Source organism: Lissotriton helveticus, chromosome 8 (assembly GCF_964261635.1).
Source record: "Lissotriton helveticus chromosome 8, aLisHel1.1, whole genome shotgun sequence".
NCBI classification, from domain to species: domain Eukaryota; kingdom Metazoa; phylum Chordata; class Amphibia; order Caudata; family Salamandridae; genus Lissotriton; species Lissotriton helveticus.
The window spans coordinates 1,423,483,110-1,423,510,830 of record NC_136069.1 but is presented as its reverse complement, the minus strand read 5'-3'; the positions used below and the strand labels follow the sequence as shown (position 1 = coordinate 1,423,510,830).

The following is a 27,721-nucleotide window of genomic DNA, read 5'->3' as shown; positions in this document are numbered from 1 at the left end:
GGGAGGACTATGTAGTGGCAAATTATTGGCCATAGCTCTGACTATTGCTATCATGTTATGCTCAGGTACATTTGATTGGATAATAATCTCAAACTATTTATCTCCGCCATCATGTACATGTCTTAACTGTCTTAACAATGTATTATTATTTTCTCCCTAGCCTACATGAGTGTTAATGAAACAGGCACATTTGAGCAGCACAGGGACTGGCACAGGCATATGAAGAATGTGGCGAAGGCATTCAAGAAAATGGAAAACCTTTATGTGTGGGCAAAAGCAGCAGGAAACAGTAACATTGCCAGGCAAAGCACACCAGACTTCCCTACAACACCTACTGACAAGGTCAGAACCGAGGACCAAGCCATCTTGACCAGGACCGATTCAGCCCAGACCAGGACCAAGTTAGCCCAGACCAGGACCAAGCCAGGCCAGAGTAGGGCCAAGCCAGGCCTGACAGGCCTTACCCAGGCACAGGCAAGCACAAGTGTGGCACCACCCACTCCATAACCACCCACACGTCTGGTCAGACAAGCAAGGAAACAAGCTTGTGGACTGCGTTCCAGTACATAATAATTTGCGAGTTCAAGAACCTTAATCAAAAGATGGACCGTGTAAAGGAGGAGCACTAACGGCTGGCCACCCGCCTGAAATATTTGAAGGCGATTGTGGAACAGCTCCTCCAGCTCGTGTGAACATTTTATGCTTCTTTATATCTTTGATATAGTTAGCATTTTTTTAGGTAGATTTAGATAGTATAGGCTTAGGTAAGTTTGATATTATTTGTTATTAAATTGTGAATGAATAATCAACTTTATTCCGTTTGATAAACAAACCATAAAAGCGTATAAATAACAGTCAATGATTCACAGAAATACAGTTTTGCTAAAATGGGCTAAAATATAATATCATCGGTGGAACGTCCTTAACCTACTATGCATATCCTCATTGATGTACTCAGTCCCCCCTTGTTATTCGTAGTTTTAAAGCTGCCTTTAAAAAGTTTGTCACACAATAAAGGGTAAAAAAATCAGTTCACATTTTTAAAAATAGCAAAGCTACCCGAGCCTGCCTGAATCTAGCTCGTCTTAACAGCTTTTTCAGAAACAGTTTCCTGGGGTAGGCATAGTACGGGCATAATAAAACGAGGTGAAGTGTGTCCTCCGGAGACTTCATGTCGCAGCCGCATGGTCCTCTCTCTTCTGAGTATATAATAAAACCTGCCGGTAAAGCCAATAAGGGGTGGATATAATTTAGTAAAAAACAATTTACCAAAAAACAATCATGGGCATTAGTCATAAATGTTAAATAAGGTTCTATACCCTGTGACTTTTTAACTAAAATATAATCTCTAACCGAGTGTTTCCCCAGTTCAACAGTTTCGCGCTGCGCCATTGCAAACATTGGGAAGAGTGTTTTAATATCTCTTATATCTTTTAACTTTATTGTCTCAGGTTTGTCAAATAAGTCTAAGGGCCCTAGGTTGACAAAGGAGTCCCTGACGCTTTTCAGCAATGGGATTTTCCACGCATGTTCCAGGGCGAGATAGTTATTAAATTATTGGATTATGGTATTTAGATTTTTCAAAGGTTTTTGTTGGTGGAGGGGATAATGTTTAGTCGAGAGCAAATGGCTGCTGTATTTAAAGTAAACTGCTCCCTTTCACTGACTCAGCACTTAGTCTTGTTTGTGTGGCAAAGCACTTACCTGTCTCCGGCTTTATGCGCTTCTTCGCATTTACAGTTGGAATTCCGCTTCTTCGGCTGTGCGTCCTACGTCGACTTCTTCTGCCAGCGCTCTTCCTCTTCAGCTGTTCATCCTTCGGTGGCTTCCAGGATTCCGGTCTCTGTCGCATCGTAGCTGATTCTCCTACTGTCGACCCTGTAAGACAAGCACATGCAAATCATTGTTAAAGTAAGGTAATGGCGACCTTTAAAATCACTCAGGTAGCCATTGCTTCATTAGTTTTTTCTCTTATTATATTTGGATTATGCTTGGACAAAAAAAAGAACTAACTCAATCTTGAATCCCTAAAAACAGTGCAAAAAAAGAAAATGAGTACTTGAACAGTGCAGAAGAAAACTGTATTATTTGTATGAGCAGGACATGCTAACAATGAGAAAAAAGACTTGTACTTGACTTTTTTTATATCCCAATTAACAACCTGTAACAAGGCATAACCAAGGTCTTAACAGTTCAAACTATATGTGCAAGGGACATTTCTAGCTTGTTATTGTTCTATTTTCATGTTTCTTTGGTAAGGAGTATTCCCAGGAAAAGAGTCATACTCACAGTGACCCCCACCAAGATAGCTTCTAAAACATTAAGAAGGAACCTTAAGAGCTTGGCATTGTGTTAATCTTCACTGATAATGTGATCACACCAATATTTTACTCCCCCTATGTTATTATTGTGTCACAACCCAGCCGGAGTCACACCCCGATTATCTCAGGAGGTTCAAGTCATTTAGACCCCAGTAAGGCTATGTTCTGAGAAATAATGATTTGAGGCACACTTCGATTTGAGGTACACCTAAAGAAATTCCAGCCTTTCTTGTCTTTCTTTTTCTCTCATCTCAATCCCCTTTCCCATTGGGAGCTTCTGGAAAAGCAGTATATTTTCCATACTGTCTTTTTGTCAGCTCTCAGTGGGTTTTGTGAATTATTGTCGCCATGGTGGAATGACCTGGAGTTCAGGTGAGTGGCTTACCCCTAAAACAGGTTGCCTTCCAATACCATTAATCATTTGACACAAAAAGACAATTGCTTAGTGGTTGCAGTTTTTTCTTATTGACATCCAAGGTGTGGCACTAAGCTTCTGCATCCTTCAGTGGCAGAGAGATGATGCTACACAGGTGGTATTGGCCATTAATATTAGCCTTTTCTCAGTACATTCCTTATGATGGTACTCATATGTAAACTTCTGTTGGAGCTTTGAGTCTTACATACATGCATGATGGCATTGTTATAATACCTAAGCAAGGTATCTTTGGATGTGTGAGCATGTGTTAGTGGATTACAGGTCCAATTAATACATTTCTGCCCTTGAGAGATAAGTTTGCCTATTTCACTCTGTGGCACTCAAGGTACCAGTGCTTATTGTCAAACCATCCTGTTCAATAGTTGAAAGGTATTTGGCACATATCGCCATGGCAAAGCAGGTGGCTGAAGCTTGCACTTGTCACACCTGAGCATGTGAGAGGGACAGTAGTACAATTACCAAGCAATGCTGAGAACTGTATTTTGTATATACACAGTCACCATGATCTAGTTTGTCCTATCTGCAACAGACATTCAACAGACAGGTTCATGTCAGTGCTTCTATTTGCAAGTGTTCCAAAGAGCAAGGGCAGTCCTTGCAGCTACAACATTGTTTGAGAGCCACAGGTTGTCCTTACAGTGTCCATGGGGTAAAAATGTCATGTGTAAGGGTGGGCGCAAAATCCGTTCAGCTCGCGGATTTTGCGGATTTTTGGCAATTTCGCGATCCGCGAATCACGCGAAATTGCCAAAAAGTCCGCAAATCTTCGAGGATAATGCAGGCAGGATTCATTCTGGCACGATGCTCCTGTCACAAAAATGAAACCTAAACAGGAAGCACTTACAGAATGATATAAATAAAGCAGGTGCCCGAGTTGAAGCTCAAATTCAGTCATGCATTATAATCAGCCCAAACAACTAGTGAGCATGGTCCAGGTGTGCTTCCTCCCCATATCTCTACCGCCTACAATTAGATGTAATCCTTGATGGAGGTCTTTGCATCCACGAGTCTCTCTAGCGCAATCCCCGTGTACTTCCTGTGACCAGGAGGCTGCTTCCTTCTCATCTCTGCTCTGATCGGTCTCTGACCCTTAAAGAGGCATGTGAACTCGCATGGAAGCCCCGCCACACACACACTAGGGTATGCAACGTCTTTGCGCCCTTTCCTCACAATGATGAACAGCTCACTCGAGGGACCTCGGCGCCCAAACAACTAGTGAGCACCATTGAGGATAGGCAGGTGCGCTTCCTCCCCATATCTACCGCCTACAATTAGATGTAATCCTTGATGGAGGTCTTTGCATCCACGAGTTTCTCTAGCGCAATCCCGGTGTACTTACTGTGACCAGGAGGCTGCTTCCTTCTCATCTCTGCTCTGATCGGTCACTGACCCTTAAAGAGGCATGTGAACTCACATGGAAGCCCCGCCTGTTTGGCCCGCCACACACACCCTAGGGTATGCAACGTCTTCACGCCCTTTCCTCACTATGATGGACAGCTCACTCGGAGTCCAGATCTGGGTTTGGGCTGGCAGATGGGGTATGTCTGGTTGTATGCGAATCCTCTGGGTCAGCTGCAATGCTGTTGCCATTACTGCAACTGTAGATGAGGAATAAAAGGAGGCCAGGATTTCCTGGAAGGTGTCTTGGTCCAGGGTTGGCAGGCTGACATCCTCAGCAGGTTCATCATCCGAGACGGACTGCTTGCCAGGAGGTGTTGCTTCTCCTTTTGCACTGAAATAGAGAAATTTTTAAGGAGAGATATGTTAGATGTTGAAATGAGTTATCTGGCTGACATACACTTTCAGTTCAACATTGGTGCATAGGGAATATACTATTCGTAGTTACTGAGGCCAAGTTGCACTATTGCTGTCTTTCAGATGGCAGTATCTCATTATTGTTATCACGAGCACTGTGTGACAAGGATGACTTGTCGTGTCATGACACACATTGCAACACAGTTACACAGCTCATCGAGCTGCCATGCCTGTGCAGGCACAGTGAGGTAAGGTCAACATCTGCCTTGGTGATTACCTTACTCTTACATGATGGCTATACTGATTGTGGTTTCAAGTAATTACACCATTTCTGTTCACATTGCGCCAAGTCCCCAATATGCCTGCATTCCCTGTGGCCACTACTCAGCCCACAGCTCCTGGGACTGTTATGTGGGTTTGGTCATGGGTCTGATTTGCTCCTGCAGTCTGCCTTTCACAGCACATCTTAGCACTCTGAATTGTTGTGCTATCTTGCATGCACAATGTGCATTCATTTTACACACAAATCCACACACCTCTACACAGCTAACAACCTTGCCACACTGCAGGTATGTGTGAGGGTATATACTCTCTATGGGTTTCCGGTTTGTGTATACTCACGGGATTTCTTTGCACACACAGTTGGTTCCATAGTTGTGAGCAGTGGGGAATGTGTACAGACTCTGAGTGGATGGGCATTGTCACACTAGGTTTACTGTTAGCACTGACGCTCACCCTTTTCATCATTGCCAGAGTTGGTTATTTGCAGAGTATCACACATTGTTTGACCCAGGCCTGCTTACTTGTATGTATACATGCCTCCTCTGTCAATCCTCTTTTAGGCCCAGGAACCCAGCTTACTGTACACACTGATGCAACCAAGATCATACATTCCCTCTCATGTGACTCCAGCACCAACAATATGTATGAACATATCCAATTGACTGACATGGTTGCCTGTATGTGAGATCGATGGGTCAAGCTGTACCCCACATGCTAGTAATGCTGGAATTGGTGACTGGAACCTCCCCAGGTTTGCCACACTACTAGGCCCAACATCTCACCCTCCAAACATCCCTGAATCCTGCCCTTTCTGGTTGCAATCTAGTTCATCCTGTTGCTTCGCACATTTCTGTTTTACGTCCTCCTACTTTGACATATGTGGCATGTTAAGACTTTTTTTTTCAGACATCCTCTTTCCAGATGCTACACCTTCACCCAGATCCACATCACATGTAGGATGTGGTACAGCAATGTGCTCTACTTTGTCAACCCTTCTGAGCTACGAGGCAAGTGTACCACTGTCAGACAAAGCAGTGCATGTGTATTGGTCAGGCTACCATGCACTACACACATCCCTTCTCACTTCCTTGCTATGTAATGTCTCCCCATTAATACACAGTGCCAGTTCTATATGCTTAGCCACATCCACAATGCACTGCACTGGCAGGGGCCCACTTGGCTCACACACCATCTTTTCTTTCAACACACATTGTCCTCAGGTGTGCATCACTTGAATTCACCCCCACCCCCAGTATGAACTAGGAACTGCCCTGTTGTACTACTTTTGCACTCTATAGGGGGGCTTGTACCTTCTTCCTCTCCCTCCCTTTTTCATAAATGCTGCTATCCCCTTCAAACCACTGATCCTTACCCATGTGTTCCCCATGTTGCTCCCTTTCCCCCCGAATTGGCAGTTGCTACCTTCAAGTTCTCTGTCCCACTCAGCTTTTTTAATAGGCTTCCAACTCTGTTGCTTCCCTTCCCTCCCTATTCACCATTGCCACTTCTCGTTAGCACTGTTTACTTCATCCAACTCTTTGGTGTTGGATTACTTCCCACAACTCCTTACTCCTGTTTACTTCAAAATACTTTTTTCACTTTTTAAGTTGGCCTGGCAGCGTCACTTTGGTCCTAAGCCACTCCATTCTGAACATTTGCTCCAGCACACATCTTTTTTATTTACTACTCAGAGATGGTAATCTGACATCTTGGAACTATGTGGCATGTTTACAATCCCCTTGCGCAGCTGGTTCATCATACTTTTATGTGATAAAGTGAGACGTACTGGCGGTGCAAGGAGCTTGTAACTAAGCCCCTATAAATTTTAAACAGCATCATAGGTGGGGCCGGACTGACCGTAGCCAGCACAAGGCATTTCTCCGGTGGGCCGTAGGGTGGGGGCCGTTTTGTTACTGGGGGCTGGCAATATCGTCCCCCTGTAACAAAATCAGCCAAAATGGGCAAACAGCTCCGCTGCACACCCCCTCCCCTCCCATTGGGCTGGCCGAGCAGTTTGCCAGGGCTGGTTTCGGTTCTCAGTCCGGCCCTAATCATAGGTTATGTGCATACATTTTATTTTTATTTATTTTATTTTATTTATGCGATTTTATATAGCGCGGACTTTACCCGAAGGTGTCAGAGCGCTTCACAATAGGAACAGTACTGATACATGAGGAGAAAATTACAAGTGAACAAATTACAAAAGCAAACATTAAGTTACATGAGGCAAACAAATCCAAGAGGTGGCAGACGGTACATTACAGGAGGAAAAAGTGACATGTGTGCGGGTTACAAAAGCATACAAAATACAAGTAGAGTTAAAGTACTGCAATAAATGGCAGACACTCAAACACAAGAACAAACGTTAAGCAGGCAATGGTGGCCATTGTGCAAGCATCTAAAGCAAACAAACTGTAAGAGGTAGCAAACAGTGTGTTACAAGAGAAAAGTGACGTGTGCATGTTCCAAAAGAGTACAAAACACAAGTAGAAGGATAATACTGCAATAAATGGCAGATACTCAAACCACAAGAACACACTAAGAAGGCACTTCCATATTCATGGAGAATAGACTGCTGATGCCTACTAACGTATGCGTCATCAAGCTGGTGCTGCTACAAAAATGAGCATATGTGATGAAACATGCCAAATGCTGTTTGACACCAGCAATATCCTATTTTCTTATTTTTATCAATGAACAGCAAAGTCAATAATTTGCATTGGCAAATACAGAAGGTGCCAAAGCTTGTTTGCTTTTTTATTGTTTAATGACAGTTTTCTAACAGATTGATTAAATAAAGGCTAGCAGAATGTTTGAATGGGGAGGGCAGGGGACATTATGGCCCAGATGTAGGTAATAGCAAATTACCGAATGGTAAATACCGAATTTTACCGATTCGGTATTCACTATTCGGTAATTGCTATGTAGGTAAGAAATTCGGTAAAAATACCGAATCTGTAAGATTCGGTAATTACCGATTCTGTAATTACAGAATCGGTATTTGCCATTGATTCCTTTGGGCCTTGAAGCCCATAGGATTCAATAGCAAATACCGATTCGGTAATTACCGAATCGGTAAAATTACCGAATTTACAAGGGGGACTGTCAGGAATCAGGCTTCGTGGGCCGCCGTCCGCACAAAGCGTGATAAACGGCAACCAAGTACCTTCAAACCACAATCCCCAGAGGGCTATGGGATACGTAGCGCGTGACCTCAGACGCGCACGTAGCGCGTGACGTCAGACGCGCAGTTTAGGAAACTTAAGCCCGGAAACAAGCAAGAACAGAGCCGATAATTCTGCCGAGGGCGAGACCCGTCTAGGAGCTGATTTTGGAACCCGGAGCTACCGTGAGTAGTAGTGTTAACGTGTGGTCGCCGGCTGGAGGCACACGGACCCGTGACCCGCGGAACTAAGGGTGAGCCTTTTTGGATACACACACGGCTGTGTGTGTGAACCGAGTGATTCACTCGGAAACCTGTGTTCGTTTTCCCCGTTCTTGCTGGAGAAACGCGGCTGCTTTCTCTTGCGGGGAAAACGGTGACTTTACTCGCCATATGAGAATTAACTCTTGACATTTATTCAATGATGCGAGTTGGAAGTTTTGCCTAGGTGGCTTTGACATAACCACCCAAGTCTCACCCGAGTGAGAGTACTTTCGAATTTTGGAGAGTGCAGAGCACAAGTACAATTTCTTCACATATGTACAATGTTAACATTTGAATGCTGTAGTAAAATGGACATGAGGGTGAATTGAACCTTTAGCCCATTGCTCTTTCTTTGTTTTGAAGACAACCTGTTTTTGCTTTATTTCACAATACAGGAGAGAACAACGGGGGGTACCTATGTACTATGGAAGAAGTGGCTTAAAGCAGAGCATTCACACTAAGTGGTAGGTGTGGTGTTGCAGTAGTATAGGCTCTTGAAGCGAATGTTATAAAGTCTCATGTTCATTCTTTTGTTCCTTTTAGCCCATTGCCGCCACTGATAGGACCTCACCTCCCTCTCCTGTATATCAAGACTGTGTATTTTTCTTTACAGGTATGCTAGTGATTCAATATAAAGGAATGTGTGAATATTGTTAGTGGTCAAAGTGATAGAGAAGGTAGGGAGGGGTGTGACTCTAAACCTCTTGTTCTTATCGTTACAGATCTCCCTCCCCGCTGTTCCCTTCCTTCCCCGCGCTCACGGGATCATCCTGTTGGTCTGTGATATCTATTATCGGGCCACGGGGTGGTCGTGGGGGTGTGGAGTAAGGCCTTTCAACACAGCCCCGAGGAGTAACGTGTGGAACCTGACAGAATCATCGGCCCACGGTTACCGTCCTCCTCTTGGCTGTGTTGATAGATAATGGCTACGCTTGATGACGTTCTGGCTGCTTTGGCTTTGGTACAAACGGAACTGGCTGCCTCCAATAGAGAGGTCGCTGCTTCCAGAAACGAAAATGCTCACTTAAAAGCTCGCATGGACAGGTTGCAAGGGAATCCATTCGATGCTGGGGCGAGTACCACCGCTCCATCTTCACTAGTTGTAGAAATGCCCACACAAACGGGTTCGAAACGCGTCGACCAACCAAGTCCCGTATCTGGCTTATAACTGGTGTTTTACAACGGCCCTTTAACTTGCCACAAGAGATGTGGTCACTCTGTTTTGAATTGTGACTTGTACAGACTTTAGAATTGAAAATCACGAAAGGATCGTTTCCATTGATTTACTACCGATACGTGGACCTATTGTTTTTGTTCTTTTACATTTAGGTCATATTGTGTGAATGTGTTTTGTATGACTGAATGGCCAAGCATGTATGAAGGGTGTAAATGTTTTATTGTGATTTATGTTCGTTGATGTATATATTGTATATAAAATTGTTTGTATTTCCATGCACTAAAAATAGTGTTATAATAAGTGAAAAAATTCTATAAAAGAGAATAAATCTCGAATGTTGCTATACTATAAGCGGGTTGTTTTTGTTACATTCAAAACAGCTACTTTGGTAAATGATTTGTTGGTAAACTGAAATTCTCAGCATTGGTACTTGTTTTGTTACATAGGTTTGGTTGGACTCAGCCTTGCTGAGTTAGGAGTCAAGGCCCTTGTGTGTTTTTTCACACAAATCCCGCTGGCACCCCCTGAAAGGTATTATGGGGATAACAAGAAAGTGCAGGTGTTTATGACACAAATACTTTTGCACCTCATGTGCAAACCCAAAATGTTTTCTACAAACCAGGCCCGAGTGGCCTTCTTGATTTCATATCTAGGTGGGAAGGCAGCTCAATGGGCAGTTCCTGTGGTCAGGAGAGACGATCCCTTACTCTACGATTGGGACGAGTTCAGGGTAGAATTCGAGAAAACCTTTGATCGTAGAGCCGAAACCTTCTCAGCCGACCGGAAGTTGTTGGTGCTTAAACAGGGCACTACTGACTTGGTTTCTTATTTAAACAACTTCCGTCGCCTTATAGCAGAGACGGATTGGCCTGAGGTCAAACAATCGGCATTGTTCTATCAAGGACTGAATGACGAGATGAAAGACGTGCTGGCTCACATAGACCCTCAACCGCGTACCTGTTCGGTGCTAATTGAACTCGCTCTCCGGCTTGATCATAGAATAAGGGAACGCAAAGGAGAATTAAGAAAGAAAGAGCCTATCGTAGTGGGACATGAACGAAGCGGAGGGGGCAACGAGAAGCCAACTACCTCGCAAGACGCCATGGAAATCGGAGCAGTCCGAGCCTCTTTGACATTTAGTGAGAAAGAGCATCGTCGGAAGAACGGGCTCTGTTTGTACTGCGGAAAGAAGGGACACTACCTACGGGAGTGTCCGGTGAAGCCAAAAACAGGAAGGTTCAGGGCTGGTCAAACGGCAGCTGGAACAGTTGAGAAGAAGTCGGAAAACCCCAGTGCTTGAGAATGAAAGAAGGGGAACCCTCAAGCACTATCGCTATCCCTTCAGTCACAGCCTGTTGCGATCAAGAAAAGAACCATGTATACCTTTCATTGGTGCTGTTGTTGGATACTGGAGAGCAAGATGTAAAAGCAATGGTGGATTCTGGGGCCACTGGGTATTTCATGGACTATCACGAAGCAGAAAGGCTGGGTATCCAGCTCATAGCTAAGAAACAGCCTGAACCAGTGTATGCGGTCGACGGTAGTGAACTGATCGCAGGACCCATGAAATATCACACGCCGGAAATTTTGTGCGTATGTAATGGCGTGCATCAAGAAACGATTACGTTTAATATTATCCAAGCACCCCAATATGGCATCATATTGGGGCTTCCCTGGCTACAAAAACACGAACCTTACGTCCATTGGACTTCAAAGACAATCCTTTTCAATTCGGAGTATTGCAAGGAACACTGTTTGGGGACTACTGAGAGTCCGTCTCATGCCTTGGCCAGGGTGTTTAACATAGCCACAGCAGCAGAGAAAGAAGTAGAACTCCCGTCATGTTATGCCGCTTACGCCAAGGTGTTCAGCGAGGAACAAGCCGAGGCTCTCCCGCCTCACAGAGACTTCGATTGTTGTATCGATCTGGTTCCCGACGTGGTAATACCTAACGGCAGGTTATACGCCCTTACAGTACCGGAGAATGAATACCTGAGAGCTTATCTGGATAAGTATCTGGCTCTGGGGTACATTCGTCCTTCTCGGTCACCGTTGTTTTTTATACTGAAAGCTAACGGTGAAAAGAGGTGTTGCATCGACTACCGTGCTCTAAACACCGTCACGGTGAAGAACCAATACCCCTTACCCCTGATTCCTGTTCTACTGGAGCAAGTTAGAGCAGCCACCATCTACACCAAGTTGGATCTGCGAGGGGCATACCACCTGGTTCGCATAAGAAAGGGTGACGAATGGAAGACGGCATTCAAGACGCGGTATGGGCTCTTTGAGTATCTAGTGATGCCCTTTGGGCTGTGTAACGCCCCAGCCGCGTTCCAATACTTCCTGAACGAGGTGTTGCGAGAGTACTTAGACCTCTTTGTAGTCGTCTACATAGATGACATATTGGTGTACTCTAACACAACGGGTGAACATCAACAACACGTGAGCCAGGTGCTCGAAGCCCTGATGAAACATCATATCTATTGTAAGATCACGAAATGTGAGTTCCACGTGACCACCGTCGAGTTTTTGGGAGTGATGCTTACGCCATCCGGCCAGATAATGGCTGAGAGAAAAGTTCAAGCCATAAAGAACTGGCCTCGTCCATGCACAGTCAAGGATATCCAATGCCTGCTGGGATTTGCGAACTTTTATAGAAGGTTCATTGGGGGGGTTTCGGCCCTGGTTACCCCCTTGACACGTCTAACAAGAAAGAACGTCCCGTTCGTCTGGAGTGGAGAAGCACAGCAAGCGTTGGATGGGTTGAAAGAAGCCTTCATCGGTGCTCCAATTCTAAAACATGCAAACCCCAACTTGCCGTTCATAGTAGAGGCTGATGCCTCTGAAGTGGCCTTGGGGGCGGTTCTTTCACAAAGACAGGAAAATACAGGCGTTCTACATCCTATCGCTTTTATGTCCCGAAAACTCAGTCCGGCGGAAATCAATTACACAATAGCTGAAAAGGAGTTGCTGGCTATAAGAGATGCCTTTGTGGAGGGGAGGCATTGGCTCTTGGGAGCGGTTCATCAGGTAACGGTCTATACGGATCACCGTAGTCTGCAGTTCATAAGAGCCGCCCGACATCTCACGCCCAGACAATTACGCTGGATGCTCTTCTTCGAGGAATATCAATTCGTTGTGACCTACCGACCCGGAGTGCACAACAAGAAAGCAGACGCCCTGACCCGACAAGAACATCCGGTGTTGCATACCCTGACTCCGACCAGATCAATCATCGACCCAGCGAAAGTCGTGTGTGTCACCCAATCCTGTGATTTTCTACAATCCTTGCGCTCTGGGATCCAGTCATGCGTCTGGAGAACTTGGCTTCGTCATCATCCTGAATGGAAGATGAGACATGGAGTAGCCATGAAAGGGAAACAAGCGCTTGTGCCTACCAAGGCCTTACAACGTACCGTATTTCACTGGTGCCACGAAATGCCTAGTGCAGGACACATGGGATATGTGAAGACTCTGGAAAAAGCGTTGAGACAATTTTGGTGGCCCTCCATCCGCCTGGATTTGAAGCGTTGGGGAACCCAGTGTGTGCAATGCGCCCGAATGAAATCGGACCGACAACAAACACAGGGATACCTACAACCTTTACCCACTCCGGAAATGCCTTGGGAAAGTGTGTCGGTAGACTTCATTGTCGGTTTGCCGAAAGACCAAGGGAAAACCGCCATTCTAGTGGTGGTGGATTACCTCACGAAAATGGGCCACTTCATCGCTTGTGAGAAGGTACCTACAGCGGGTCAGTTAGCACATTTACTATTAACACACATAGTAAGGCTACACGGTCTCCCGAAAGTGATAGTGTCGGACAGGGGGGCTCAATTTACTGCGGGCTTTTGGAAGGTTTGGTGTGCTGAGTTACACATATCCTCTTCCCTATCCACCAGTTATCATCCACAGTCGGATGGTCAAACAGAGAGACTCAATCAGTCACTAAAACAGTATCTCCGCTGTTATGTTCAGGCAGACACTGATTCCTGGGTGGATTGGTTGTGGGTGGCGGAGTTGGCATACAACAGCACACAACATTCTTCGACAGGTCATGCCCCATTTTTAAGCACATATGGCCATCATCCAAGGGTGACTCCATTAATCCTTCCCAGAAAAACGGTCAGGTTGCCAGACGTCAAGGCAAGATTGTTGCGCATTCGTAAGATATTTCTGGCGACGCGCAGGAATCTTGTTCGTGCCAAAGGGAGATATAAAACGCAGGCAGATAAACACCGAAGACCAAGTCCTGTGTACAAGAAAGGGGACCTGGTCTGGTTGTCCACCAAACATATTGCATTCCGGAGGTATAGTGTGTTCAACCCTAAATTCATAGGTCCTTACCGAGTGGTAAAACTCATCAATCCCGTGGCAGTGAAGTTGAGGTTACCTGTTCATTTCAAGATTCACCCTGTGTTTCACGTTTCCCTTTTAAAACCCTCTAGGGCCCCTGTTCATCGCCCTCCAGTGCCTGTTTGGGTACAGCAGGATAAGGAATACGAGGTGTTGAGGGTGTTGGACTCTAGATGGGTGCGGGGGAGATTGCAATACCTGCTTTCTTGGAAGGGCTACGGGCCGGAGGAGAACTCTTGGGAGCCTGCGGGGTCTGTGCATGCACCCCGTCTTGTGTCATGTTTCCACCGCAGACATCCTGATCGGCCGGCCCCTGTACGGCGTCCCTTGTGAGGGGGGATGTACTGTCAGGAATCAGGCTTCGTGGGCCGCTGTCCGCACAAAGCGTGATAAACGGCAACCAAGTACCTTCAAACCACAATCCCCAGAGGGCTATGGGGTACGTAGCGCGTGACGTCAGACGCGCACGTAGCGCGTGACGTCAGACGCGCAGTTTAGGAAACTTAAGCCCGGAAACAAGCAAGAACAGAGCCGATAATTCTGCCGAGGGCGAGACCTGTCTAGGAGCTGATTTTGGAACCCGGAGCTACCGTGAGTAGTAGTGTTAACGTGTGGTCGCCGGCTGGAGGCACACGGACCCGTGACCCGCGGAACTAAGGGTGAGCCTTTTTGGATACACACACGGCTGTGTGTGTGAACCGAGTGATTCACTCGGAAACCTGTGTTCGTTTTCCCCGTTCTTGCTGGAGAAACGCGGCTGCTTTCTCTTGTGGGGAAAACGGTGACTTTACTCACCATATGAGAATTAACTCTTGACATTTATTCAATGGTGCGAGTTGGAAGTTTTGCCTAGGTGGCTTTGGCATAACCACCCAAGTCTCACCCGAGTGAGAGTACTTTCGAATTTTGGAGAGTGCAGAGCACAAGTACAATTTCTTCACATATGTACAATGTTAACATTTGAATGCTGAAGTAAAATGGACATGAGGGTGAATTGAACCTTTAGCCCATTGCTCTTTCTTTGTTTTGAAGACAACCTGTTTTTGCTTTATTTCACGATACAGGAGAGAACAACGGGGGGTACCTATGTACTATGGAAGAAGTAGCTTAAAGCAGAGCATTCACACTAAGTGGTAGGTGTGGTGTTGCAGTAGTATAGGCTCTTGATGCGAATGTTATAAAGTCTCATGTTCATTCTTTTGTTCCTTTTAGCCCATTGCCGCCACTGATAGGACCTCACCTCCCTCTCCTGTATATCAAGACTGTGTATTTTTCTTTACAGGTATGCTAGTGATTCAATATAAAGGAATGTGTGAATATTGTTAGTGGTCAAAGTGATAGAGAAGGTAGGGAGGGGTGTGACTCTAAACCTCTTGTTCTTATCGTTACAGATCTCCCTCCCCGCTGTTCCCTTCCTTCCCCGCGCTCACAGGATCATCCTGTTGGTCTGTGATATCTATTATCGGGCCACGGGGTGGTCGTGGGGGTGTGGAGTAAGGCCTTTCAACACAGCCCCGAGGAGTAACGTGTGGAACCTGACAGGGACAGGGTGTCACTTTGACACCCTGTTGCACCCCTGTTTCAGGCTTGTGTGCCATGTGACACACAGACATGCCCTTAGGGCATGTCTGTGTGCCACATGACACAGGTGTACATGCACAGATGTGCATGTACACTGGAATTAGTTATTTACCATGGAATAGTATTCCATGGTAAATAACGATTCGGTAAGGGCCTGTGGCACTGATTACAGTGCCACCTACATCTTGATTTACAGAATCAGTAAATTTACTGATTCGGTATTTTACCGAATCTGTAAATTTACCGAATCGGTAAATGTACCGATTCTGTAAATAAAATGCCCCCTACATGCCAAATCCCAAATACCGGTCGGTAACGGCCGAAATCGGCCGTTACCGACCGGTAATTGGCGACCTACATCTGGCCCTATGCCTCCGAACGGGCATGATGAATCAGAAGTTGGGACCCAAACGGTTGGGTTTGAAGGGGCAGAGAAGCAAAAGAGAACAAACATTCAAGGCAAAATTCATCACAATATTTGTGATATTGTTTATAACATGCTATCCAGTATGATTAAAATGCTGGCAGTCCAAATAAAACATTTAACACGATTTAAGGTCAAACAGTTAACTTGTTCTAAAGCTAGACATTTGTTTTAGAAATATCTTGTTGCAAGAATTCAGGGATTCCTCGTGCACTTGGACTTCCCTTTTAAAAAAAATTTTGTAATCAAACTGACTGGGGCCGGGTTATAAACACGTAATCAACACAAATACAATTACTTTGCGCTTCTTTAAAAATAACCTTGGGTCGCAACACGTGCACTTATGACACATATTATGTAGCACTCAAAGACATCACGTTCCTTCACTGAACTTGTCAGGCATGCATATGATGGCTTTAAAAATCAAATACAAGTATTTGAAAAGCCATTTCAGCATGGCATTCCTAAGGAGAAAGAAACCTGATGCTGAACTGTACTGACAAGTTACTTTTTTTATTTATTCAACAGAGTGAGTATATATATAAGGTGTCCAGAAATTAAAATGACTGCCAGTATCAAAAAAGCCAGCTAAAAGAAGAATCTGATGCACTGAAAAAATGTCCACTCTGCCTTTCTCCATTTCACATCAAAAGGGTCCTACGATTAACGACTAAAGTCAGGACACACCGTTTCTAAAATATACAAACTCTTATCCCCTAAGCCTTGTAAATCTCACATGAAGTGTAAAGTTACATGTCAATCTGAACCTAACTCCAGTGAAATTCCATTTGACTGGAACAAGATACATGTCACTTCCTCCTCAAATAAAATCTCTCCAATATTATCCCAAACAAAGCTTATGCTAATAAACAGGACATCCTGGTCCCCCAAGAGGATCTTTAAACTTAACCTCAGCCAGAGCCCAACATGCTGGAACTGTAATACTCATGTTGCTAACCTTGCCCATATTCTCTTCCTATGCCCTATCCTTCAAACATATTATAGTATAAAATGTACGCATGTATATGCAATACATGGGGATTTTCATATATCTTGCTAGGCCACTGGGCCCCAAGATCACAGATGAGAATTATTGTTATTATTGTTATTTGTTAGACCGTATGCTCACTTTAGCCGGTAAAATTGTACTTAGCAAACGGAAACATTCCAGGAAGTCTCCTTTAGGATGTAGCAAGAATGGTTGTCCTTCCTCTGAGGGGCTGAGAACATTTCACTTCATGCCTCTCTTTGGCGTAATTCACACAGGAAATTATGGAGATCCTTCAATGCCTTTTTCTTCACATTCGACCCACCATGAAAATTATCTCAATCTCCTACCATGCATTGCTTATAGAATGCTATGCCCTCTGTGGTTCCTCTGTATTGTATTGTATTCTCTCTTATGACACATGTGAAAATTGTGTTTGATAGACCACCTGTTTTTCTTTTCAACTTCACTGTGACTTCCACGGTAATGCACATGAGTAACTTGCTGTTTTTTTACTTCCTTTGTATTTCTCATGGTTTTTTATTATTTGTCAGTAATTTTGTGCTCATTATCATTTTACCATTGTGTTATTACTTATTTGTTTTTTTTAAAAATTCAATAAAAACGATTTGAGATAAAAACAAAGGGTCCTACGATCAATTTTGAAACTCAACATTCATGTTTCTGTACTGTAAATGTTTTAGTCAGCTGGAAAATAACAAAAGCTCCTTTGATGAAAAGTTTTTTTGTCTGGACCCAACATCTGGTTTCAGACAGAGGGCTTATGTCAATTTTAGGTCACTAAGCGGCCCATGTATCAGGGTGTTGCATCGCCCTTGTGCCACACAATGTGGGGGCAAGACACTGAAGTATGATTTATCTAACCACACAGGGCCACCTTGCATGGCCCTGCCTGGCTTGATTAATCTGGTATAACCCAAAACAGCACAAATCATTGTGTTGTGTTACCCTGCCTCAGGGAGGCGTCCCATGGGTGGAGTTCGGGTGTTCATACGCATCCACAAATTGATTTTGGTGCATTCCTAGATTTACTAACACTGGTAAAACTGGGAATGAGACAAAATGCTACGCTTCCATAGTGGAGGCGCAACAAGGAGAAATCTCGTTTCTGCAGCACACTTAGGAAGAGGAAAATCCATGTGCAGGAAGAGTTACCTTCCCACACAAAACCAATTCTGTCAACAAAGCAGGCACCCTTTCACAACAGCACAATGGAGCCTGGTTAGTGCTAGGCAGCCAAAAGTATGTCAGCGCAAGGGAAAGGCAAGAATGCGCCATAGAATGTTAAATACAATGCATTCCTACCATTTCACACAGCAAAACAAGGTGGCTTGGTGCACTGTGGGAAAGTAGGATAAATATGCCCCCAGTATCAATCCCGGACAATGCTCAAACTGATACACTGCTACTGCGTCATTCTTTGGTCATAGTACATTCTCTGGTGTCCCTTAGCCTGCTCTCGCTAGTCTTCTCATTTCCTTGAACTTTTCAACCAAGGACTGCAGAAAGACTTAACAGAATCAAATGTCCTATAACCACCACAAAGTAAGTACTCCAGTTATTCTAGGGAAATCTCAGGGAAGATGTCAGACTCAAAGTCATCAACAGAAATCAGTTCAAGTAACATCATGTAATTGTCCTATCCGATTTTGGTGAGAAGCAGAACAGTCTTCACATGCTTTTGTGACAACTTTTTTGGTTAACAAAAGCATGTGAAGACTGTTCTGCTTCTCACCCAAAATAAAACTTATGTTGGTTAACAAAATGGGCATTGTTAATGCCCAGAAAAATTGTGCCAATGTGTCATGGTCCACTTTATGTTAAGTTATGTTTATGGGACTGAATTAAGAATAAATTGATGAATGATAGTGTTGCACACTGAAAGAACAGCTTTTAAGGCATAAGACTGTTACTGCTAGACGTGTACCTGTCTGCACAGACAAAAATGTTTTCCATGTCACATAACAACTCCTGCAGGATGAGCCCACTATCTCTGTAATCCCTAGAAACATGCAGAAAGAGTCCTTTCATTCTAAACCTTTTCCCTGTCTGTTGCAGGGCCCAGTCCTTCAGGATATCTCCATATTCTAGAGGTAGAGATTTAGATGCCTTAATTCCTCTAATATTTCCTGCAGAATATTGTCCCAGCACTCTTTCAATTCATGACATTTCAGATAAAGGACAGAAATGTAAGCTTGTCAACTCATGTTATTCTAATAGTATTTGCATGGAGACACTTTATCCAAATACATGAATGTTATAGGAGTAGTTGAGAGGAATTTAATCAGCTTTTGCTGGGATTTTTGCAACAGAGAAATCTAAGGGCCTGATTTAGAGTGTGGAGGTGGGTTACTCCATCACATACATGAAGGATATCCCATGAAGTGTATTACAAGTGAATTAACTCTTATGGCGTTCAAAATACAGTGGGCGGGATACCATCACATTCGAGATGGGTATCCCATCCACCAAAGTTTAGGTTCTAAGTGTCCAAGTGCTGCATTGTTTTCTCAAGAGTGGAGGGCGGCTGATGTAACACAACTACTATGCCATCCAAACTGCAATGGGAAAGTAAGAATTAGCAAGCTATGTCAGATGTTTAATAGTAGATGTCCATTTTCGCACAATGTTAGGGCACATCCTCCAAATGATGGTCTCCACATAACCACTCAAGAATGTCTTGTACACATATCTACCAAGCGATGGTGTACGCAGTAGTTGTGCAAGAGCAGAATGACCATTGTTGGAACACAAGTTCCCCATTCCTACAGTGTGTCATGAGAAAGGATTTAGCTTTGCCATGCAATACAGCAGGAAAATCATAGAAATTTGAAGATAGGTTTCACCATATGTTCTGTTATTTTATGTTATGTTATGTTATGTTATGTTATGTTATGTTATCTTGATGTATATAGCACACTAACCATGAGAGAGGGTATGCAGGCACTGGGGCATGTGTGTAGGAGTGTGGTCCCCGGGGTGCTTATACGATGAACAGGGTCTTCAGCTTCTGGAAGGGCTCAAGCAATGAGGAGGAAGCTTTGATGTGTTAAGGGAGGTCGTTCCATGTTTTGGGAACAAAGTAGGAGAATGAGAAACCTCCAGTTTTGTGTTTGCTGATGCAGGGAGTATGTACGAGTGAGGGAAAGTATGGTTTTCTGATGGGTTGGTGATAGTGTATGTGTGGTTTTTCATGTTTGTGTCCCTTTAAGCAGCCATAATTCGATAAGGTCTATGGCATATGAATCCATTTTCCAAACAAAATATTAGACTGCGCACGCAGTGCATTAATTTATTAAGCCCTGTACAATTCTGAGTCTGAACAAGCACATGAAGATAAAGATGAAATATTCCACAGCCATAAATAGAATGGTCCACTTTACGAATGAGAAGGAATCACCTTTTAAACAAAAAGGAGGGGTTTTAAATACCTTCATATTGGCCCGGAGGTTTACAGGATAGTGTTCTTTATGAAAAATCCCTATGTAGTCACTGGTGCAATGTTTGAAAATAAATCAATTTCTAGGACCAGAAGTTAAAACAAATCAATCATGTTGTCAAAGAAACCCAGTTTCAAGCAATGGCGTTTCATTACCTTTTGCGTCATTCATTATGAGACCCTTCACTCCAGTCTGTCATGTTACCATTATCCAAGTTCAATAAATACTGAACTGTAACTTATGTAGTAATATGGACGCGTTTGCCCCTTGCTTTTGGAATTTGAGTGGGAGGAAATACTGGAATGTGGAAAACATGCAGCATTAACATGGCATTACCCATTCTGAGGTGCAGAACCACGTCTGATAACTACCGCACATTGTGGTCTCAGTATTTACTGGGTCGGTCCAACATCACCTCCAAAAATAAAAACCTGCTCACAACAAGGTTCATAAATGTGTGAAAGATTCCTCCAATATAGCACAGCGAGTGGGATATTGTTGCTTGTTGTGAAGTGCTAAAGGAGCTGAGACTTGGCGCTTGCTCTAACATCGTTAGTCACATTAGGCAACTGGTTGGTAAATCATTCCTGTTACCTTAACATTATCAGTGACAACCCAGGCCTGTTTATACACTCTGGGGCATATATACAAGTCCCTATCGCCACCACAATGTCACTTTTATGAACGTTGTGGTGGTGATAGGGGCTGCACCTTATGTACAAGGCAGCGTTAACCCACTTAACATGGCTTAACACAGCCTTGTACATAAGACATTCTTTCATGCTATGGTTAGTATGAAAGGGGCGTGCAGTGGGTGTTGTGGTGGGCATTCCACCGCAACATCCATTGTATTTGATGCTGCCCCCTATGTACAAATGTGGTGCACATAGGAGGTAGCACCAGAATTAAGACCAGGAAAACCCTGGTCTTAAGTTTGCAAAACGAAGAGAAATGCATTATTGCTCCTCGTTTTTGCTTTTTCTATATGTGCTGCCTTGTGTAAGAAAATGTTTATTTTTTTCTTGATCACTCCCATTTTATTTGAATTTATGCTTCTGGTTTTTGGCTCTCTACACTGGGATGCTGCTAACCAGGGCCCAGTGCATGGGGTCTGACCCTACAGAACTCGTAGCACTGGTTAAAAAATCAAATTGGCACATTTAAATTGCCTATAAGTCTCTTATATATGGCATCCAATGTACTTAAGGTCCGTAAGTTTAATATTACTTTAGTAAACTGCAGTACCTATTGTGCCATCTCTAAAGTGACCAGGCAAAGCATTTCTCCAGGCCTGCCTCTACAGCCCGAGTGTGCAAATTCGAACTGTCAAAATATATCTTTTGCTAGTCCTAGACTTTCATTTTTAATAGTTATGTCACCCCTATGGTAGGCCCTAAATGCCCGTAGGCCAGGGTGCATGACATTTAAAAAGCAGGAAATGTGTGCTTAAGTTTATATGTAGTGGCAATGAAATAGCTCCAAATCTGGTTTTCACTGTGGCAAGGCTGTATCTGCCAATGAATGTGTTGGGATAAATTACAATACCGTACAATGCATAACTTCAGTTTAGGAATAGCTACAACAATGATTTAAGGACTCAAATTAATAGTAAATTAAAATGTAATCTACTGGTCAGGTCAGATTTGTAATTTCTTTTAAAAAAACGTACACATTTATAAAGTTGCCATTTTTCTGCCTAAAGCTCACAGGAAAGTAACAAAAGGGCCTAGGGTAGGAGGAGGTGTGGCCTTTGCCTGACAAGATGACCTGGAGGATGTGATCACCAACTGTACAAGCTTGAAAGTTGCATTCCCTGTCAGAAGCAGATAGAAATCACACCTATGTCTGCCCCTACCTTTGTCCGAACAGCCAGAAGGACACCGATCCCAGTGGGTGGAACTTGTTTCAGAGCTGGTTTGCGTGGGATGTTTCTCATTTCAATAGCCACACCTTAGAATTGTGACCTGAGCTTTGCCCAGGGCAAGAAAGGTTCTACCAAGTTCTACTTTGGAAGAACAGTACACTGTGGGATTATTTAGGGCCAACATACAAGGATGTGATGTCAAATGGAATAGAGTTGTCTATACACATTTTTCATAATAGCTAGGGAGTCTCCCCCATCCACAAACTGGTGCCAGGCAGAAACGAGGCACCGCTGGATACCTTCTTCAGAATACCTCTGGACCTGTGGAAGACAGAGGAAGGGCTGCACTCTGCGGCCCCACCTTTTCAGTGGTAATAAAATCAGTAGCTGTGGAAAATATTAGCTAATAACCCCATACATATACAATAAGGCTCAATGAATAACTTACTGTCAGATTTTAAGAGTGCTATTTTCCGTAGATGATCATTCAGACTCAGAATCAGAATATACTTTATTCGATTTTAGTCATTAAAATCATAAAAGCAGCAAGATAAAAAACATAAGATGAAAATAGATGGTAAAACTTCAAATAAACTCATATTCCATCCATATACAATTCCTTCTGTTACATAAATTTGTAAGACTAGGCATTCACAGTGAGTAATACGGTAAAAAAGCATTGTCATAATAGCTATTAACTTGTCATACTTTTCCTTACCCGTGATATATTTTTCAAAAAGCCAGACATAGCACCCACACAATAAACATTCTCTAATATTGCAAATATAGAAAGGCTGGACGGCTTTGCCTCCATCCCCCCAACTTCAACAGTGGCATTATCCATCTTGCCATTTCCCTTTTACAGAATTTACAAGAAAGGGTCATGTGAATTGTAGATTGTGGTGATACATTATCACAAGGACAATTGCAAAGATCTCTGGACCAATCGTTTACAGCTGGGTAGCTAACCAAACAATGGAAACTACCATACCTGAATCTTGTAAGCATGTATCTGTTAGGAGTCCAACTTTACTACTCCTAAACTGAGAAAAATCCTAATTTTAAGACTTTCGGTATTCACAGAAGGCATTTAGGAGTACTAAAGTTAGGACTCCTAACTTCTGTGAATACCGAATGCCAAATCTTTTCAAGCGCTTTTACCTGGAGGCGCTTGCTTCTTTGGGACATCACCTCTCCCGACGGAACCTCGCCGCCTTCGTGAGGGGCAGGACATTGGACGCTGCAGGGAGCAGAGCAGGAACAGTGCAGGTCTTGGGTTAGTGGCTACAGCGGGGCTGCGAGTGTTGCAGGGACTCCATTGCCCAGGAGTCCCTGCGTGACCGTGTGAGAGCTTCCGGTCCGCTCTCCCTGTTGGCCCGCCCACCGGAGGGCTTCTTAAACCCCTGTGATCTCTTCTCCCTTGGGACGCCAAATCTTTTCAAGCGCTTTTACCTGGAGGCGCTTGCTTCTTTGGGACATCACCTCTCCCGACGGAACCACGCCGCACCCGCTCCGCGGGTGCCGCTTTGCCGCCTTTGTGAGGGGCAGGACATTGGACGCTGCAGGGAGCAGAGCAGGAACAGTGCAGGTCTTGGGTTAGTGGCTACAGCGGGCTGCGAGCGTTGCTGGGACTCCATTGCCCAGGAGTCCCTGCGTGACCGTGTGAGAGCTTCCGGTCCGCTCTCCCTGTTGGCCCGCCCAACGCCCTCAATGTTCACTACATCTAGGTTCAGTACTGCCGCAGCGCGGGACGCAGCCCGGGGCAAAGACCGGGCTAAGAGCGGGCCGTTGGAGGCCGTTCGAGGTCAGAGAGGTCTGGGCTGGGCCACCCCCCTTGCCCTGTTGTAGATATACTCCATCTCTGCCACTTTGTACACTTTTATTTTCATAATGTGCTCACGGGGTAGTCGCAGCAAAACCGCTAAGGGAGCGATTAAGTCCAATGGAACCCTAGACGATTTCCTCACCAAGACCAACTTGGCCATTGACGTGGAAATCAGTAAAATGCAACATAGGGTATCGTTGGATTTAGAAGCTGCACGAAGGCTTTCTGAGAACCTAGCTTCCTCTAAAAAATCATCCCTGGGCAATATTGCCTCAGCTTTAACTCCTGAGCGTACATCAGGCCCTCGCCCATTGTTAACGTCGGCAGACATCCACCATGTTCCAACCATATCTCTACCTGAGCCCCTTCATATTCCATCACCACCACCTATAAACCCCACTGAGGTGTCTGCGACATATGTCCGCGAGGCAGGTATAGGCTTTCCCACTAAACCCAATTTGTCTAAACTAACAGTAAGTGCTAGGAAAGTTGCCATCTATAAAAAGAAATGTCTTGCTAGATCCATTTATGCACGCAAAAAGGCTAAAATTGCGAGGTCCCAGTTTTTTAATAGTAGACGACCGCTGGTCACATATGGGGTCAATGAAGAAACCTCTAAAACTAACATTTGCACTCTGGGTGAGGAAAATGATTCTGGTTTACGTAGTGCTGTGTTAGATCTTACAATGGGAGCCTCTCCAGTTAAGATCGAAGAGAGGCAAACTGAGGGTAGGTTGAGTGAAACAGGGAAGGATGGGGGGGCGATGAAGAATTCCTTAAAATTGTTTGGAGCACACTAAAACAGCTACTCACCCCCCTGGAACTTAGGCTTTCCCGTATAGAAAACAACTTACTTGAAATGGATAGGACTATAGTCACTTTGGCTAGTCTTAGTCTAAAACAAATGGAAGCAAAGTCTTCTCAGGGTGAGGATTGTACCCCACAGGCTCAGGTGCCAGAACCCCCGCCCATGCCCCCCCCAATACTCAAACCCATAGCAAAGCCCCGCACAACAGTCTGTAACCCCACTGATACTACTCTTAGATCCACAGCACCAAGCATTCATCCCCCCCAAAGCATAGCCCCTTCTAAATTAAGGTCACAAGCTGCTCCACATCAGTTTAAACAGCCTGAAACTACGAATACACTACCCCAGCAACCCAGTCGTCCAAATTTTCGTGGGGGTTTTATTGATCTGCCACCAGAAGCTGAGCCCTATGTTATTGTTTTAGCTGGAGTGCCTGCACTGGGTCCGCAAACCCAAGAGAACCATCATTCCCTAAAAAATAAAGTTATCTACTGGCTCAATGAAAATAGACAGCTTCCCAATCACCAAAGAAGTCGGGTACTAATGGTACGTAGAGTACCTTGGGTAGGCCCTACACACAAGTCCATTGCTGGGGATTGTATAGTAGTATCCTTTGCAGATCCTCATACAGCTCAGCATCTCTGTGTATGGCCTTCACGAGATGTCAACCCTTCCATTGTCGTCAGACCCCTTACTTTTTTCTATCCACCACGGCAGCAGTTTGAGATGGAGGGGTCTTGGTCAACAGTTCAAAATACCAGGTGGAAAGGTCGAAGGGATGGTTGGCAAAGTCAACATAACTGGTGGCAAGGGGCGCCTACTTCTAACATGTTTGGTTGTTTGGATGAGGTTGATTGACTTGGGGGGATTGACGCCTTAATGCACTCTACGGAACCCACCCTTCCACAGGTGACTGCTCCCCCTACCCCCCTAGTAATCTGTACGGATTGTTTAACCTCTCCCAAATGTTCTGGTTTAAATCTGGATCTTGTTAATATTCCTACTAAGACCAGGACAGGGGACTTGGGTCTACCGCAGACTATCTCATCTAGTAGCCCATTGGATACAATCAGGGTGGCCTCATGGAATATTGCAGGACTTAGGGGTCGCCTGGACAACGATGATTGGGTCGATTTTATCGACACACACGATATCATCGTTTTCCAGGAAACGTGGACAACTGTCCCCCTATTTAGAGTGGGCTACCTGAATTATCATAAACCGGCCATACAGGGCCCTAGGGGTAGGGCTTCAGGAGGACTCACGGTGTGGATTAGAAATACCCTGGGATTCCGTGTTAAGGAAATCCTGGTAGAGAATGCCGACCTCCTATGTATTAGCCTGAGTAAGGATAACAGCAAGGACATTCTCTTAATTAATATCTACGCCCGAGGCTGTCAGGGTGGGAGAAAGCAACCAGTTCTGAATGATTTAGAATATCTTTTGAAGAAGTACAAAGGCGATCATTTTGTCATAATAGCAGGTGACCTGAACTGTTCATTTGAACCCATCCTTAGTCTGGCAGAAGATGTGGGAATTGAAGAGGATACTGCTTGGAATATTCCCCCGTTAACTATAAGCAAGGGTGTTAGGGGCACAGAGGCGGCCCTCCACTGGTTGGGACTCTGCCTGGAGTGGGGCCTTCAGGCAGTGAATGGCCGCACTTCGTCTGACAACTCGGGGAAGCCAACTTTTGATAATGGGCTCAGTGCAAGTCGCATTGACTATATAATGGTCAATATAGAATCTTGGTCACATGTAATAGATATGGTGGTAGAGACTAGGCCAGAGAGTGACCACAACCCTCTCTCTTTGGGGCTTAGGGTTCCTGGATTGGGTGATCGTCACATGGAAACAACCTGCCTAACGTCTGACTTAGTTTTGTGTGACAACAGAAGACGAGTTAAATGGTCTAGAGTTATAGACGACCCTGTGCTTATTCGTAAAATAGAGGAGTCGGTTTTTGACATAAGGAGTAGGATGATCGCATTATCCCCCTCTGGTGGGGTTGATCCCTTAATCATTAATCTTCATGAGAAGTGTTTTACGGATCTTAACAACTTCCTCACCAAACCATCAAATAATAAGATTGTTAAATCACACAAAAGATGGTACAATAAGAGCTGTAGAGAAGCTCACAGTAAACTAATAGCAGCTGTCAAATCGAGGATTACTTATGACATTAGGAAAGCTAGGCAGTTTTACAAACAAGTCCTTTGGGCAGCCAAGCGGGACTGGGACGATTCCTACTGGTTAGATCTCCTCAAAGCCTGTGAGTCATCTAACCAAGTGAAATTTTGGGAGACAGTTAGATGGGGCAGGGACCCTGACTCCCAAATATCGGTCAACCATGTTTCTGCTCTGGACTGGGTGGAATTTTTTTCTACCCAATTCAAAGACACAAGCGCCGAGCATGTACTGACAACCGAACTTGTGATGAAGGCAATACCTATAAACCCCGGGGATAGACTCACATTTTCTGCCTTAGACACGGTACATGCCCTAGGTTCTGTCCAGTCTGGTAGAGCTCCAGGTTTAGATGCTATACCAGCGGACCTTTTTAAACTAAACCTTGATTTATGGGTCCCATACATCACGCTATTGGCAAATAATATCGCAGCAGGGGCAAGGATTCCGCAATCCTGGAAAGGGGCTGAGATACTGCCAGTATATAAAAAAGGGGATCGCTCACTGCCAAATAACTATCGCCTCATAAGCCTGATAGATTCGATCCAAAAAATAGTATCAAGAATGGTCCTAGTAAGAATTCAGGGGTGGATTGAGCAGAACAATATACTTTCCCCTATGCAGGCAGGATTTAGATTAGGCACCAGCACCATAGACCAGGTGTTTCGACTTACCATGCTCTATTGGAAGGTGGTTTTGTTGGGCGGTGGAGTTATCTACGCCGCATTCGTTGATCTCAAGTCGGCTTTCAACTTAGTTCCAAGGGTGAAACTATGGGAGGCTCTTAGATTAATGGGTCTTCCCCTAGAACTGTTGGAATTAGTCAGGC

At 44.5% G+C, this 27,721-nt stretch overlaps 1 protein-coding gene across 1 annotated transcript in view; it reads right to left on the bottom strand.

Annotated features, from left to right (window-relative positions):
• Positions 1–1,019: 1,019 nt before the first annotated feature.
• Positions 1,020–27,721, bottom strand: part of LOC144771995 (uncharacterized) — a 129,246-nt gene continuing 102,544 nt past the window's right edge. The window contains exons 2-4 of the mRNA XM_078656216.1: positions 4,097–4,489; positions 1,705–1,878; positions 1,020–1,217 (exon numbers count right to left, since the gene is read on the bottom strand). Coding sequence (XP_078512342.1) covers positions 1,033–1,217; positions 1,705–1,878; positions 4,097–4,124 — 387 coding nt within the window. The 5' untranslated portion in view covers positions 4,125–4,489 and the 3' untranslated portion in view covers positions 1,020–1,032. The remainder of the gene's footprint in view (positions 1,218–1,704; positions 1,879–4,096; positions 4,490–27,721) is intronic.